General features: G+C 37.1%; 1 protein-coding gene across 1 annotated transcript in view; it reads right to left on the bottom strand.

The window, feature by feature from the left end:
• Nucleotides 1-17,866, bottom strand: part of CFAP44 (cilia and flagella associated protein 44) — a 140,270-nt gene that overhangs the window by 24,993 nt on the left and 97,411 nt on the right. The window contains exons 24-25 of the mRNA XM_032630144.1: nt 9,054-9,231; nt 5,760-6,260 (exon numbers count right to left, since the gene is read on the bottom strand). Coding sequence (XP_032486035.1) covers nt 5,760-6,260; nt 9,054-9,231 — 679 coding nt within the window. The remainder of the gene's footprint in view (nt 1-5,759; nt 6,261-9,053; nt 9,232-17,866) is intronic.

Below are 17,866 nucleotides of genomic sequence, written 5' to 3'. Positions count from 1 at the left end.
TCCCCTGGTGGCGCAGTGGTTGAGAGTCTGCTTGCCGATGCAGGGGACATGGGTTCGTGCCCTGGTCTGGGGGGATCCCACATGCCGCGGAGCGGCTGGGCCCATGAGCCATGGCCGCTGAGCCTGCGCATCCGGAGCCTGTGCTCCGCAACGGGAGAGGCCACAACAGTGAGAGGCCTGTGTACCACAAAAGAAAAAAAGAATGTCCTTCTTGCTGGTTTAAATCAGAGACTGTGAGCTCTTTCTGGGTAGTATTGTGTCTGTCTCCACTCTATCCCCATGGTATCTCTACACTGCCCTTCACACAGTAAGCACTAAAATAATACTTTCCTCACCTTCTTATTTTGAAAAGTTTCAAATCTACAGAACAGTAAATATTTTTAAACTGATAAATATAATTGCGGAGCCACAAGAAACCTGTACAATCTTCTTGGTTTATTTACAGATGAAGAAATTGAGACTAAAAGTGACTTCCCTGAGATCAAATTTGTTACAGAGCTTGGATAAGAACCCAAATATCGGGCTTCCCTGGTGACGCAGTGGTTGAGAATCTGCCTGCCAATGCAGGGGACACGGGTTCAAGCCCTGGTCTGGGAAGATCCCACATGCCGTGGAGCAGCTAGGCCCGTGAGCCACAACTACTGAGCCTACGCTTCTGGAGCCTGTGCTCCGCAACAAGAGAGGCCGCGATAGTGAGAGGCCCGCATACCACGATGAAGAGTGGCCCCCGCTTGCTGCAACTAGAGAAAGCCCTCGCACAGAAACGAAGACCCAACACAGACAAAAATTAAAATAAAAAAAATAATAAAAAAATAAAAAAAGAACCCAAATATCTCATGTCCTGGTCTAGACTTTATTCCACTGCAATTTCAAATGACTTTAAATCCTCAATTTTACTTTGATTTTGACACAGCGTCTCCCTTGCCCCATCACAAAGGAGATGAAGAGATCAACAGAGAGCCCAAAGAGCTGATTCTCCCAATGAAACTAGTACACCAGGAAAAAGACAAACCATTCCATGTTTTTCATTAGGCTGTACTTGAATGGGGAGCCTCAACTATCAAATGCCTACAATGAGTGAGGGCTCAGCCTGGGGCTGAGAAAGAGGAAGATATCTGTGGGTTTGGGTCTGTGAAACTGCTGGAGAATTTCAGAGAGCTAAAAAGCAAAAACAAAAAAACCCAACAAACCAAGGAGAAGAAAAATTAAACTTTTAATGTATGCCTGTAGACTAAGTGGGTTCCACTTTAATGCTTGTTCAACAAATTTGAATTATTTTTAACTTTCTTTGGAGGAAGCACTATGTTTTCTTCAGTGCAACACCATTCTGCAACTATACCACATAGGTGTCCAAGGTTGTAAGGGTTATGCTTGTTTTATTCTCACTATCCCTCATAGCTTGTAAGCTGTATAGGATAGAGAATGTGTATGACTTGACAATTGTTTCATCCCTACTACCTAGCTAGCACTGTTTCTGCACATAGAATGTCCAATAAATATTTGTTAAATTAATAGTTAAAATTAAATCAATTAAAACTTTTTACTGAATATCTACTATATGTCTTGCATTGTCCTAGACACTTCAGGGGAATCCTAGAATTGTAACTAATGAAACAGAGACTAAAAAAAAAATAGAAAAAAATCAATGAAACTAAAGCTGGTTCTTTGAAAAGACAAACAAAATTGATAAACCTTTATCCAAACTCACCAAGAAAAAAAGGCAGAGGGCCCAAACGAATAAAATCAGAAATGAAAAAGGGAAGTTAAAACTGACACCACAGAAATACAAAAGGTCATAGGAGACTACTACTAACAGCTATATAACAACAAAATGGACAACCTAGAAGAAATGGACAAATTCTTAGAAATGTACAATCTCCCAAAACGAAACCAGGAAGAAATAGAAAATTGAACAGACCAATTACCAGTACTGAAATTGAATCAGTGTTTTTAAAAACTCCCAACAAACGAAAGTCCAGGACCAGAGAGCTTCACAGATGAATTCTACCAAACATTTAGAGAAGTGTTAACAGCTATCCTTCTAAAACTATTCCAAAAACATTGCAGAGGAAGGAACACTTCCAAACTCATTCTGTGAGTCCAGTATCACCCTCATACCAAAACCAGGCAAAGATATCACACAAAAAAGAACATTACAGGCCAATGTCACTGATGAACATACATGCAAAAGTCCTTAACAAAATATTAGCAAACTGATTCCAGCAATACATTAAATAATCATACAGTATGATCAAGTGGGATTTATTCCAAGGATGCAAGGATAATTCAATATCCACAAATCAATGTGATATACCACATTAACAAATTGAAAAATAAAAAACAGATGATTATCTCAATAGATGCAGAAAAACTTTTGACAAAATTCAACATCCATTTACGATAAAAACTCTCCAGAAAGTGAGCATAGAGGGAACATACCTCAACATAATAAAGGCCATATATGACAAACCCATAGCTAACACATTATTGACTGGGGGATCTTTGCAGAAACTAATGCCTGTGGCCATAATATGCCTCTGGTCAAAAATGTGTTAAAGGTGAAAAGCTAAAAGCATTTCCTCTAAGATCAGGAAGAGGACAAGGATGCCCACTCTTGCCACTTTTATTCAACATAGTATTGGAAGTCCTACCCACAGCAATCAGACAAGAAAAAGAAATAAAAGGAATCCAAATTGGAAAAGAAGAAGCAAAACTGTCCTTGTTTGCAGATGACATGATACTATGCATAGAAAATCCTAAAGACACCACCAGAAAACTACTAGAGCTCATCCATGAATTTAGTAAAGTTGCAGGATACAAAATTAATATACAGAAATCTGTTTCATTTCTATACACTAACAAGGAACTAGCAGAAAGAGAAATTAAGGAAACAATCCCATTTATCATCACATCAAAAAGAATAAAATACCTAGAAATAAATCTACCTAGGGAGGTAAAAGACCTATACTTGGAAAACTATAAGAAACTGATAAAAGAAATTGAAGATCACACAAACAGATGGCAAGATATACTGTGTTCTTGGATTGGAAGAATCAATATTGTTAAAATTACCATACTACCCAAGGCAATCTATAGATTCAATGCAATCCCTATCAAAATACCAATAGCATTTTTCACAGAACTAGAACAAAAACATTTTTGTGTGAAAACACAAAAGACCTCAAATAGCCAAAATAATCTCAAGTAAGAAAAATGGAGCTGGAGGAATTATGCTCCTTGACTTCAAGACCATACTACAAAGCTACAATGATCAAAACAGTATGATACTGGCACAAAAACAGACACATCAATCAGTGAAACAGAATAGAGAGCCCAGAAATAAACTCATGCACCTATGGTCAATTAATCTATGACAAAGGAGGCAAAAATATACAATGGAGAAAAGACAGCCCCTTCAATAAGTGGTTCTGGGAAAATAGGACAGCTACATGTAAAAGAATAAACTTAGAACATCCTCTAACACCATACACAAAAATAAACTCAAAATGGATTAAAGACCTAAATGTAAAGCTGGGAAACCATAAAATTCCTGGAGAAAAACATAAGCAGAACATTCTTTGACATAAATCATAGCAATTTTTTTTGGATCTGTCTCCTAAAGCAAACAAAAGCAAAAATAAACAAATGAGACCTAATTAAACTTAAAAGTTTTCAGACAGCAAAGGGAACCATCAACAAAATGAAAAGACAATCTACTGAATGGGAGAAAATACTGGCAAGTGATATGACTGACAAGGGGTTAATATCCCACATATATAAACAGCTCATACAATTCAACATCAAAAAACAAACAAACAGTCTGATTAAAAAATGGGCAGAAGACCTGAATAGACATTTTTTCCAAAGAAGAAACGCAGGTGGCCAAAAGGAACATGAAAAGATGCTCAACATAGCCAGTCATTAGGGAAATGCAAATCAAAACCACAATGAGATAATCACCTCACACCTGTCAGAATGGCTATCATTAAAACACACACACACACAAATAACAAATTTTGGCAAGAATGTGGAGAAAAGGGAACACTCACACACTGTTGTTGGGAATGTAAATTGGTGTAGCCCTGTGGAAAACAGTAGGGAGGTTTCTCAAAAAACTGAAAATAGAACTACCTTATGACCCAGCAATTCCACTCCTGGGTATATATCCAAAAAACCCAAAAACACTAATTCAAAAAGATATGTGCACCCCAATGTTCACAGCAGCATTATTTACAAGATATTGCAAAGATATGGAAGCAACCTAGGTGTCCATCAACAGATGAATGGAAAAATATGTGGTACATATATACAATGGAATATTACTCAGCCATAAAAAAGAATGAAAATTTGCCATTTGCAACAACATGGATGGACCTGGGGGATATTTTGGGTAGTGAAGTAAGTCATCCAGGTTAAGACAAATATTATATGTTAGCAGTTATATGCGGAATCTAAAAAAAAATAAAACTAGTGAATATAACAAAAAGAAAGAGACTCACAGATATAGAGAACAAACTAGTGGTTACCAGTGGGAAGAGGGAAGGAGGGAGGAACAATATAAGGGTAGGGGATTAACAGGTACAAACTATTATGTATAAAATAAGCTGCAATGAACTAACACACCATTGTAAAGCAATTATACTCCAATAAAGATGTTAAAAAAAATAAGCTACAATGATATATTGTACAACACAGCATATTTTATAATAACTACAAATGGAGTATAACCTTTAAAAATTGTAGATCACTATATTATACATGTGTAACATGTAATATTGTACATCGACTATACTTCAATTAAAAATTTGTAAGACAAAACTAACACATATAAAACAGCAAGAAAAATAAGTACAAAACCTAAGATGCTGATTATAAGTGCAAATGGAGTTTAGAAGAAAGGAGAGTATGTAGTGTGGGCAGAAGATTCTGGAGAAGGCTTGGAAGTGAGCTGAGTTTTGAATGATGACAACTTTGGAAGAAGTCATTGTAGGTAGAAGGAAATAGCGAAGAAAAAAGCACAGATATGAAACTCAGAAGTGGGGTGGTAAGTGTGGAGAAACAGAAAGAGTGAGAAAATAGCGCTGGAAGAAGTAGGGATAATGGGTGAAGAATAAGTTTGGGGAGTAATAGGTGCTGTTTTCAGACACACTGAGGAAGGGGACTCTATACGGCTGGCAGGAGGGAACTTCCATCCAGGAAAGGACCTTTTCCTTCCATATTCAGAGCACCTCCTGCACACAACTGGCCCCAGCCTGGTCCTGATTTTCTTACAAATAAAAATATTTGCCATTCCAGCTCCAGAATAATTCTGAAGCTAGTCATTACCATGAACACTCTCACTAAAGGGGCAAATCACACATTAGAGAAAGAGCAGGGGGTGAAAAGCAGAGGGTGCCCCGTTTTCACCGGAAGGTTTTTAGTTATGCTCCATCCATCATCTGAAGGCTGCTTCATCACTTCTCCTTTACCATGACTTTAGTTAGATACCAATTAACATGGATTTGCCCTTAATTCTTAGCTTTCCAAAAAGAAAAAAGTTGAAAAGCTCCAAAGTTCTGAGCAGAGCACAATGATTTTCAGAAGACCAGGGATGGGGAGAAAGCCAAGCCATCGGTGAGTTGTGGGCTGGTCAGGGTTTGGGGAAGATTAAGGTAGAGAAATTAAAAATAATTTTAATTATTTTAAATTAAATTATAATTTAATTTTAATTATCCTGCTCTTCTCTCTTTCAGCTTTAAATAAGCAGTCTCATTTCTTACCCTGTTGATCAAATACTGTTGCATGTACAAGTGTTTAATCTCATCCCTCTTCATGATCTCCAGCTCCACTTCAGTTGGATCTGTTCTTTCAAATTCCATGAACTTTGGAATATCTAGATTGAATGCTGATGCTTTTGATGATCTAGACAATGAATCACTTGTCGTCAAATCCCCATCCTTTCCAGAAGAGAGTCTGAGGAAGCTTCCAGCTGAGCCTGCAGACGCTGCCTTTTCCACTCGAGGGGCCGTTTCAGCCTGATTTTTCATCTGCTGCCGCTTAAAAGCTAGGAGGGTTTCCTCATCATACTGAAATCTCTTTTCTGGAACTTCTTCTGGGTATATCTGAGGGATTTGGGGAATGGGGATGTGCTTGGATACGTGAAGAGTCGACTGAATGTTCTTCAGTTCTTGCACCAGGCACTGTATTTCCTCGATGACAGCCGCTTTAAGGTCTCGAAGAGAGACAATGCACTTGTTCATGTGCATTTTCTTTGCATAGGCCTGATAAAAAGAACAGGAAGAAAGCAAAATGACAACCTGCTCACAAAGGGCGGCTTGAAATACAATTTGCTTTTGTCCCTTGACTGGAATGCCTAGCAAAAATTCAAGATAAAAATTTATCTGATCATTCCTGTTCGCTACTAAGTTATTTTCTCTAGTTTTTAGGCTTTTCCCCATTTCACCTCTCCATAAGGGGAAGACAGTCTGGATGTGACCTCTGGTGTCCCCCAGCTGGCTTCTAGGGCTGAGCTCCCCCATCCTCCTTCCACCACTCAATGGAAGTCCTTCCTGAGCCCTGTACTCAGCCAGATCCCAGGGAAGGGAAGGCCATTCTTTGGTCAGGAGCACACAGTAACCATCCTTCCCTGATGAAAACTCAAATCCTATTGGCTTAGACTCACTTAGGGTTGCCCATCTCGGGCCACTTTAGCCTGTTGTCATTCTGTATTTTGGCCACATTCTTTCTGTTACTCCTTGTGCAGACAAGGTAACGATCCTGAATTCCAGTACCATGTCACACTAAGAGGTTCCTGGACTCTTCCTTGGTTCCTTCTCCACTCATCCAAGCCCAGCTATGCCCCTGCCTCCAGTCACAGGTGCCAAACAGGCCCACTTCTCCCTCACTGCCAGCTCTTTCCCTAGGCTGTGTTTCCTAAGTGCCCTGACCAGAGCCTCCAGTCACATGCAACCCTGCTCCTGGTGTGCAGTTAGGCAACTAGACAGCCCAAAGGCTGTTAAGAGTAACTTTGCAGGGGCTTCCCTGGTGGCTCAGTGGTTGAGAGTCCGCCTGTCGATGCAGGGGACACGGGTTCGTGCCCTGGTTCGGGAAGATCCCACATGCCACGGAGCGGCTGGGCCCGTGAGCCATGGCCGCTGAGCCTGGTGTGCGGAGCCTGTGCTCCGCAACGGGAGAGGCCACAACAGTGAGAGGCCCGCATAATGCAAAAAAAAAAAAAAAAAAAAAAGAGTAACTTTGCATAAATATACAGGTTAAGAAAAATAAAAGATCGAAAGGCATTTCTTCAAGTCGTCTTACAAAACTTACCTGTATATTTACTATCTACTGTAACAAAATAGAGGAGATGTTTTACATACTTAAGAACAAACCTTTAAAGCATTAGGGTTTAAACTCAAAATCCAGCCCTTGGGTGAGTGGGGGACCACTTCTGAAGTACCTGGAGGACCGAGAATTAAGTGGAGAACAAATCCAAACCAGCCTGGTGGCTGTAAGGCCTACCTCTTTTAGGAGCCCAATTTACATACCAAGCCTCTCTTTCTAATTTTCCAAATACCACACACCTAAACACTAGCCACGGATGGGGGAGGTGGGGGAGGAGGTGGTGGTGGGGGGAATGTATAATACACAACTTCTAAAATGCTTGATACTTTTCAGTGACTTTGAACTTAACCATGATAAGCATGACTGTTTATTGACTTTGACCATTACTTTAACCCTATGAAGAAGACTAGACATGTCTTGTATTACTGTTGTTCATTGGCAGTAATACCTTTTTTTGTTTAAACAGACAATACAACTGAGGCTTAGGGAGAGTTACATGACTATCCAAGTTCATATAACTATTAAGTGGCAGAGACTGGAACGGAACTCTGATCTTCTGACCAGTAGAATTGTGTGCTTTGCATTATTTAATGCTGTCATTTTAATAAAATAGATTTCAGTACAATGCAGTTCCATTCAAGACATCACACCTGTCCATCACCTCTACCTGGACTATGAAATTTCAGGTGGGATGACTGGCAAATTGTGATCAAAAGAACATTTGTCTATGACAATGGATGAAACATGACAGTTGAAACAAGAATTGCCTTAGACAAACAGATAGAAAAACAATCCAAACGGTCACTAATAAAATGTTCAAGATGTCCATTTGATCAGAAAGTTATAGGTATGAGCTATGAAAATTTACTTGTGGCTATGAATCGCCATACCAGGATCTTTGTAGTGCTGGCATGTACAGCATCTTTGGTGAAACAGAAAAGACGCTCCTTCCTCAAGACACTTTATACTCCCATTTGTCAGAAAATTATAAAATATTCAAACATGCTCTATCTGTGGTATGATTGGCACTCTTTTCAATGTGATGCCTTGAAATGGGCAACCTGCACAGCCATACTAGGTGGCCGTATACAAAATTCTCCTCAAAATGGTAGTTCAGATGCCTTCTGAGCCTCTAAGTGTGAAAAGTCACTTGTCAATTCAAAGCAAGGAATTACTATGACAGGGAGAGGAAACTTTAGGATGAAAACAGGTATGAGAAATCAGGATGATTAGAAGCAGTTTGGGGAAATGCAGAGAGAATCAAAAAGGAACATAGTAATTGCTCAGTATTGAGTCACCTACAAAAGTTTGGAAGTCCTTCAAACAAAGGCTAAATACAGTGGTCTATTTTCCTAAGTCTTGGTGGTCCACAGCAGCCAAAAACAATAGCCAACAAGGATGTGTTTGAATTTCAGAGATTCAAAGTTTATAAAATATAATGCCTTCACTCATGAAACTGGTATTGAACCAAGTAATTAATTTGAAGGCTGGTTCTGCCATGTTAACTAAATAGTCATGAATAAATCTCTTATCTTTGGGACTCAATTACCTCATTTGTAAAAAGGGGCATTATTCTAGATAATTATGAAGGCCTTTTCCAATTCTAAGTTTCTATGACTATATATCTTTATGGACCAGCTAACAAAATAGGTGGTTTCAGCAGAATTCAATTGGAAAAAAAAAAAAAAATCCAGGGTGTGTGCCTCATTGTCATGAAAGCTATGGGTAAATACCATAGAGTCAAGGTATCCCAGTTCCTCTTCCTTCTTCGCAGCATTTACTCTCATGTGTTCAGGTATCTTATAGTCTGGGGCTGTCTTCAAATTGAAGTCTCCCATATACAACTGGGCCTCTTTGATGGCTTGAACATCTTTGGGATCTTCATAGTCATCATCAGGTTTACTCTTGTACCTATCAGAAAAACAGAAAACTCAGCCATAAACGTGACAATAAACTCTAATTTGTCTACTTTAGGCATATAGTCAAATTTGATCATGAAGCAAAAGCATAATTCTGAGTCTGTGGTGCTGCCTTTTCCTATAGAGCCCAAGATTTTTTTTATGTTAATGGCTATTTTTAAAGCAACTCAAGCAAAATAATAAGTAATAAATAAAAACTAATCAACTAGATGGTGCTGAAATAATCTGAATCATTCTTAGGCTTTGATTAACTTCAAAGTAATTTAGATCAACACTGTTATTTATTCCCTCAATAGAAATTACGCTTTGGATACAGGTTTGTTGGGGTTTTTTTTAATCACTAAAATGTTAAAGTTTTTAAAAAACATAAACAATTGTCATAAAGTTTGTCATAACATTTTCAAAAAAAGGCATGTGATTCAAAATGATAGCATGAGTATATATGTATTTACCTCCCTCTCTTTTCTCACATTCCATGGAAATGGCACTGTGGGGTGTCAAAGGAAGTAAATCACTAGGAAAGCTGAGAATGGGATAGAAAACTATGAGCAAACTAGTGATAGAGATACATTTCTAGAAGACAGAAAGAAGATGAAATTGTATTAATGGATAAACAAGACCAATGAAAACTCTAGTCCCAGATACCCCCAGGAAAAGGCTATAAAGAGAATTGGATTGGGTCTTCTTGATAGAGTTCCTAGGAGGCTCCAAGCAAAGATGGAGCAGGTATGGAGCAGGGAATGCTAGAAATTATTTGGTAAAATTAATTAGAGCATTGAAAAGGAATGCCTGAACCAGTTGAGCCCTCCCAGCTTTCCCATCTACACACATGCAAGGCAGTAGCAACCTTATACATAAACTAAAACTGAAGTACTAATCTCTACAGAAACTGACCTCTCTGCTTGGGAAATACTAAGGTAGTTATGTTATGGGTTGGCACCCCACTGGAGGGGATCTTCATTGGGAGACCCTAACCTACCTAATTCTTTAAAGTGAAGCCTGTCTGTCAACATGAGCATATAGCTTCAGTCAGCCCTTTAGGGGAAAGCAAACATGCGTATAGCAAAGGAAACACATGCCATCTAATGTATTAACTGACAATTGTTCATTTGTGTATAACAGCACTAAAAGGAAAGATTAATATTTTTAATGAAAGGAAAGGAAAGAAAGGAAAGGAAGGAAAGGAAGAAACAAAATACTTCTGCTCTTGCCATGTGAGAGAAACACAGCCCATAATTATCCTCATGCTACAAATAACTAGAATTGAACAAAAATATATAAAACAACTATGTTCAGACATTGAATGATAAGCAGCACAGGACTGTAATTCCTGAGAAAAGTGAAACAAAATAAATAATCCTTACTGTCTCCTAGTTTCTGCATGGAGGAAATTACCATACTATGGAGTAGGGTTGGAATCCCAGAAATCAGATTTCACAGAGGCCAGAATGGCTAGAATTTTGTGGTAAAGACTATCAGAGCTACACAAAGAAATCTATATAGGGCTCTCTTGAGTTTTTGGCTAAGTATTAATTTGTACACTTGTAATGTGAAACACCATGAAGGTGAACAAAGAACATCTGGGGAAAGTCAAATACTGGGAAGCTGTAAGACAACTAATTCTCATAGTTTACACATGGCTGGGACTCACTTATGATCCCACCAGCTAAAGAGACCTTGTTAAATGTAGAAGACATTCAGTAGAAACCCCAAAAGAGTCATGCCTTCACAGTAGGAGAAACAGAAGATTTAGACAACATTATCAATCACCTTGTCCTCATTGACACGTATGGAACAGTACACCCAAGAATACAAGAATACACACTCTTTTTCAAGCACACATTGAACTTTAACTAAGAGACTATATGCAGGCCTATACAATTTCCAATAAATTTAAAAGAATTTAAATCACACAGACTATTTTGTATGACCACAAAAAATTAAATTAGAAATCAAACAGAAAGATATTTTTTAAACCTCAAAATATTTGGAAACTAAACAGCATATTTTAAAATAAACCACAAGTCAAGGAAGAAATCACAAGAGATACTAGAAAATATTTTGGACTGAAGAATAATGAAAATATATCAAAACTAGTGGAATGCAGCACAGGGCTTAGAGGGAAAATTTTACTTTAAATACTTACATTAGAAGAAAAGTATAAAATCAAGGTTTACACCTTAAACTTAAACCTCAACAAGAAAGGAGTTAATTAAACCCAATTAAACTAGAATGAAGGAAATGATATAGAACAGAAATCAATGACATAGAAATCAGACAAACAATATATATTTTTTAATCTATAACCAAAAGCCAGTTGCTTAAAAAAATTAATAAAATTGATAAACCTCTCACTGGAATGATCAAGAAAGAGAGAAGATACAAATTAACTATGTCAAAAATAAAAGAGGACAACACAACAGATACTACAGAAATTAAAATAATAATAAGGGAATAGTATTGTATGAACTATATTATGCCAATAAATCTGATGAAATGCACAAATTCCTTGAAAGACACAAATTACCAAAACTGACCCAAGAAGAAATGGAAGATCTGAATAGCACTATAATAATTTAAAGTTTGAGTTTATAATTTATAACCCTCCTTCAAAGAATACTCCAGGTCCAGATGGCTTTACTGATAAATATTATCAAATATTTAAGGAAGAAATAATACCAAGCCTAAACAAAGTCTTTTAGAAAATAGAAAAGAAAAACTTCAACTCTTTTTATGAAACCACTGTCATCCTGATAACAACCCAGAGAAGATATTGCATAAAAATAAAACTAGAGAACAATATTCTTCATTAATAAGATACAAAAGTCCTTAACAAATTACTAGCAAATCAAATCCAGCAAAACATTTTTTGAAAATATCAAGTCTATTTTATTTTTCTGTTTCATTGAGATATAATTGACGTACAATATTGTATTAGTTTAAGGTATACAACATAGTGATTTGATATGTGTATATACTGCAAAACATTTACCACAATAAATTTAGTTAACATCTATTACCACACACTGTTACAATTTTTTCCTTATGCTGAGAATTATTAAGATTGACTCTCTCAGCTCAAATACACAAAACAGTATTGTTAATAGTCACCATGCGGTAAGTTACATTCCCAGAACTTATTTCTTATAACTGCAAGTTTGTATTTTTGACCACTTTTACCCATTGCTCCCATCCCCACCTAACACCCCTTGCCTCTAGCAACCACCAATCTGTTCTGTTTCAATAAGGTCAGATTTTTTTAGATTCTACATACAAGTGAGATCATATAGTATTTATCTTTCTCTGTCAAACTTGTTTCACTTAGTATAATGCCCTCAAGGTCCATTTGTGTTGTCACAAATGGACTGCTTTCTTTTTTTATAGCTAAATAATATTCTGTTGTACAGTATATATGTGCTACAACTTTTTAAAATCCATTCATCCATCAGTGGAGATTTAGGTTGTTTTCCTGTCTTGGCTATTACGAATACAATGAATATGGGGGTACAGATATCTCTAATGACTTTATCTCCCTTGTATATATAACCAGGAGTGGAATTGCTGGATTATACGGTAGTTCTATTTTTAATTTTTTGAGGAATCCCCACACTGTTTTCCATAATGGCTACACCAACTTATGTTCCCACCGACAGTGCACAAGGATTCTCTTTTCTCCACATCCTCACCAACACTTGTTATCTCTTGTCCTTTGGATGACAGACATTCTAACAGGTGTGAAATGGTATTTCATTGTGGGTTTGATTCGCATTTCCCTGATGATTAGTGATGCTGAACACTTTCACATACCTGTTGGCCATCTGTATGCCTTCTTTGGAAAAATGTCTATTCAGTTCCTCTGTCCATTTTTAAAAAATTTTATTTGCTATTGAGTTGTACGAGTTCTTTATACATTTTGGATATTAACTCCTTATCAGATATATGATTGCAAATATATTCTCCCATTCCATGAGTTGCCTTTTCATTTTGTTGATGGTTTCCTTTGATGTACAGAAGCTTTTTAGTTTAATGTAGTACAGTTATTTACTTCTTGTTTTTATTGCCTTTGATGTTAAATCCAAAAAAAATCATTGCAAGGCTGATGTCATGGAGCTTACCACCTATTTTTGTCTAGAGGTTTATGGTTTCAGGTCTTACATTCAAGTCTTTAATCGATTTTAAGTTTATTTTTTTGTATAGTGTGAGATAGTGGTCCAGTTTACCCAACCCCATTTATTGAAGAGACTCTCTTTCCTCATTGCATATTCTTGGCTCCTTTGTCATAAACTGACCATATATGCATGGGTTTATTTCTGAGCTATCTATTCTATTTTATTAGCCTATATATCTCTTCTTATGCCAACACCATACTATTTTGATTGCTACAGCTTTGTAATATAGTTTTGAAATCAGGGAGTGTGATACCTCCAGCTTTGATCTTCTTTCTCAAGATTGCTTTGGTTTTTCGGGGTCTTTGGTTGTTCTGTACAATATTTAGTATTTTTTTCCATTTCTGTGGGAAATGCTATTGGCATTTTGATAGGGGTTGCACTGAATCTGTAGATTGCTTTAGATACTATGGATATTTTAACAATACTATGTCTTCTAGTCCATAAGCACAGAATATCTTTCCATTTATTTGTGTCTTCTTTAATTTCTGTCTCACTGTTCTTATACTCTTTGGTGTACAGATATTTTACCTCCTTGGTTAAATTTATTCCTTAGTATTTTATTCTTTCTGATGCAGTTGTAAATTTGATTTCTTTCTTAATTTCTCTTTCTGATAGTTCATAATTGGTGTACAGGAATGCAACTGATTTTTGTGTATTGATTTTGTATCCTGCAACTTTATTGAATTTGTTTATTAGTTCTAATGGTATTTTGGTGGAGTCTTTAAGATTTTCTTTATATAATATGACATCTGCAAACAGAGATGGCTTTACTTCTTCCTTTGGATGCCTTTTATTTCTTTTCTTGCCTAAATACTCTGGCTAGAACTTTCATTCTTATGTGGAATAGAAATAACAATAGTGAGTATCCTTGTCTTGTTCCTGACCTTAGAGGGAAAGCTTTCAGCTCTTCACCACTGAGTATAATGTTAGCTGTGGGCTTGTCATATATGGCCTTTATTATGTTGAGTTATGTTCCTGCTATATCCAGTGTGCTGTGAGTTTTTATTATGAATGGACGTTGAATTTGGTCAATGCTTTTTCTGCAGCTACTGAAATATGATTTTTATCTTTTGTTAATGTGATATGTCACACTGATTTGTGGATGTTCAATCATCCTTGCATCCCTAGAATAAATCCCACTTGATCATGGTATATTATCCCTTTAATATGTTGTTGAATACAGTTTACTAAATTTGTTGAGGATTTTTGCATCTATGTTCATCAGGGAGACTGAAGCAAAGAAGGGTATGTGCGTGTGACAGAGAGAAAGGGAGACGGAAGTAGAGCGAGCAAGACAGAGTGAGCCAGACAGTACAAAGAGCTAGTAAGCTTTTGAAATCTCCACAGATTAAATTTCCACTGATGCCTGAGCTTGGTGGAGCAGCTCACAGATGATTGAGTAACTACTGTCTAAAGTAAAGCTCATAGAAGAAGCAGAATTCAGTAGCTTCTCCTAAGGCAACACCAGGTTTAGGATTCTGGTCCAAGGTGGTGACATATGAGGTTCCTGAACTCACCATCTCCTACAGATACACCAAATCTACAGCTATTCACGGTATAATTACATCCGAAAGAAGTTCAGAAACTAGCTGAATGATTCCCACACGTTGGTGAATGAAAAAATGCACATATTGAAATGGATCTTGGCACACTCTCAGCCATTGGAGGCCATTAAGAACAAAGATGCCTTGGATAATCACAAAGGTCTAAGAGACAATGAAGATCTCAGGCCAGGCTGAAAGATAAGGCTCATCTCCCATGAGACCAGATGGCTGTACTACTGTAAACTACTGTAAAGAATCTGAAAAAAAGCTACTACACCAAGTAAGCTTAGCAACATCATCAGACTAAAGATAAATATGAGAAAAATCAATTGAGAGGAGTTCCACTTCCAGGAAGATGGAATAGACCCACATTTTTCTATTTTTTCCAGCAAGCAGAAAATAAAAACCCGGGACATTATATATAAAACAAATATAAGAAGATTCTGAAAGGTGAAAAGGAGGTAGGCCACATAAAACCTTGGGACCCAAGGAAGTATATGATGGCAAGTTCTCTGGGTTTTATTTTTGCCTTGTATATCTCAGACTTGGAGCTAAAGAAAACAGTAACTCATGTCATATGATCTGTCAATCCCACTCCTGGACATATATTTGGACAAAATATAATTCAAAAAGATACACGCACCTCTATGTTCATAGCAGCACTATTCACAATAGCTAAGACATGGAAACAACCTAAATGTCCATTGACAGATTAATAGATAAAGACGATGTTGTACACATACACAATGACATACTACTCAGCCATAAAAAGAATGAAATAATGCCATTTGCAGCAACATGGGTGGACTTAGAGATTATCATACTAAGTGAAGTTAAGTCAGAAAGAGAAAGACAAATACCATAAGGTATCCCTTAGAAGTGGAATCTAGAATATGACACAAATGAATCTATCTATGAAACAGAAACATACTCACAGACAAAGAGAACAGACTTGTGGTTGTCAAAAGGGAGGGGGCATTGGGGAGGGAGTGTGGGGTTAGCAGATGCAAACTATTATATATAGAATGGATAAACAACAAGGTCCTACTTGATAGCACAGGGAACTATATTCAATATCTGATGGTGATAAACCATAATGTCTCAAAATATAAAAAAGAATGTATATATATGTATAACTGAATCACTTTGCTATACAGCAGAAATCAACACAACATTGTAAGTCAACTATGCTTCAATTTAAAAAAGAAAAAAACAGTAACTCAGAAACACCAGTGTGTTTAGACAACAAAAGCCCAACAAAATCCTGCTCTCTCTAGCTAAAGCATCAAGAAAAGAACAGAATGGCGAGAGAAAAAACTTGTAGACACTAAACTCTCTACTCCAGCCAATACCACAGAAAAAAATATGTGGTGCTACTTCCACCCATGCCAGCAAAGGCCAAGTGGGGAGTCTAAACGTCCTCCATCATCAGGCTTTAACAAGGCAACACAACCCCAACAGAGTGGTGTTAGAGAAAGTGAGTCCTGGGAACCAGGACTTTCATCACCAGTGTGTGGAACAAACCTCCCTACCACAGTGTCAGTGGAGACCCCAAAGGGAATCTGGACTTCCACTCCTGCCTAGAAGTAACAAGGTGATCTACCCCTCCCCCTCCCTGCTGCAGTTGTGTGTGAGGAGCCCTAGTGGAGAGTAATGATTTTCACCATGCTCCACAGTAACAGTGGAAGTCAACTGGAGAGCAAAGTGGTATTAGTGGGAGCCTAGTGGAATCTGGAGCACCAACTTTTGACCAGTGAGTAGCCCCTTCCTTCCTAAGGTGTCAACTGGAGAAGAATGGGTAACCTGGACTTCTATACTCATAATAAGATGGCACTCCTCCTTATCCTGCTGAAATCAGAGAAAGCCAGCTAAAACAGAATGTATAAATAACATCCAGAGTCTCATAATACCCCAAATGTCCAGATTTCAATAAAAAATAATCTGACATACCAAGAATCAGGATGACCTCAACTTGAGTGAGAAAAGACAATTACCAGATACCAAATCCAAGATGACAGAGATGTTAGAATAATCTGACAAGTTTTCAGATTATTGCAGCCATCATAAAGTTCTTCAAAAAATCAGCCATCATAAAGTTCTTCAAAAAATCATTAGGAAGATGCTTGAAACAAGTGAAAAAATAGAAAGTTTCATAAATAAATGTAGGATAATTAAGAACCAAACAGAATCTTTAAAAGAACTGAAAAACATAACAACCAAAAAAAAAAAAAAAAAAACTTAATAGATGGGCTCAAAATCAAAATGGAGGAGACAGAGGAAAGAATCAATTAACTTGAAGATACAATAGAAATTACCCAATCTGAATAGCAGAAAGAAAAGATACTAGAAACAAACAAACAACAAACAACAACAGAAAGCAGAGTCTCAGGGATCTAATATTGGTCTCATTGGAGTCCCAGAAGGAAAGGAAAAAAAAGGACAGGTCTTCAAAATAACTATAAGAAATAATGGCTTAAAACCCTCCCAAATCTGGCAAGAGACACAGTATACAGATTCAAGAAGTTAATAAATACCAAAAAAAAAAAATTCAAAGACATACCAAGATACATCAAACTTCTGAAAACTAAAAGAAAATATATTGAGAGCAGCAAGGGAAAAATAACACCTTATATTTATGGGGAAAACAATTTGAATGTCAGCAGACTGATCATAAGAAATGATGGAGGCCAGCAGGAATTTTTCATGTTCTGAAAAAAAGAACGATAAACACAGAATTCTATGTACAGTAAGAATATCCTTCAGAAATAAAGGGGAAATCAAGCCATTCTTAGATCAAATAAAACTAAGAGAATTTGTTACCAGCATACCTACTCTAAAAGAATGGCTAGAGGAAGCTCTCTGAACAGAAATAAAATGATAGAAGGAATCTTGGAACCTCAAGAAGGAAGAAATT

This window comes from Phocoena sinus, chromosome 4 (genome assembly GCF_008692025.1).
Source record: "Phocoena sinus isolate mPhoSin1 chromosome 4, mPhoSin1.pri, whole genome shotgun sequence".
Taxonomy (NCBI): Eukaryota; Metazoa; Chordata; class Mammalia; order Artiodactyla; family Phocoenidae; genus Phocoena; species Phocoena sinus.
This window is presented reverse-complemented; position numbering and strand designations above follow the sequence as displayed.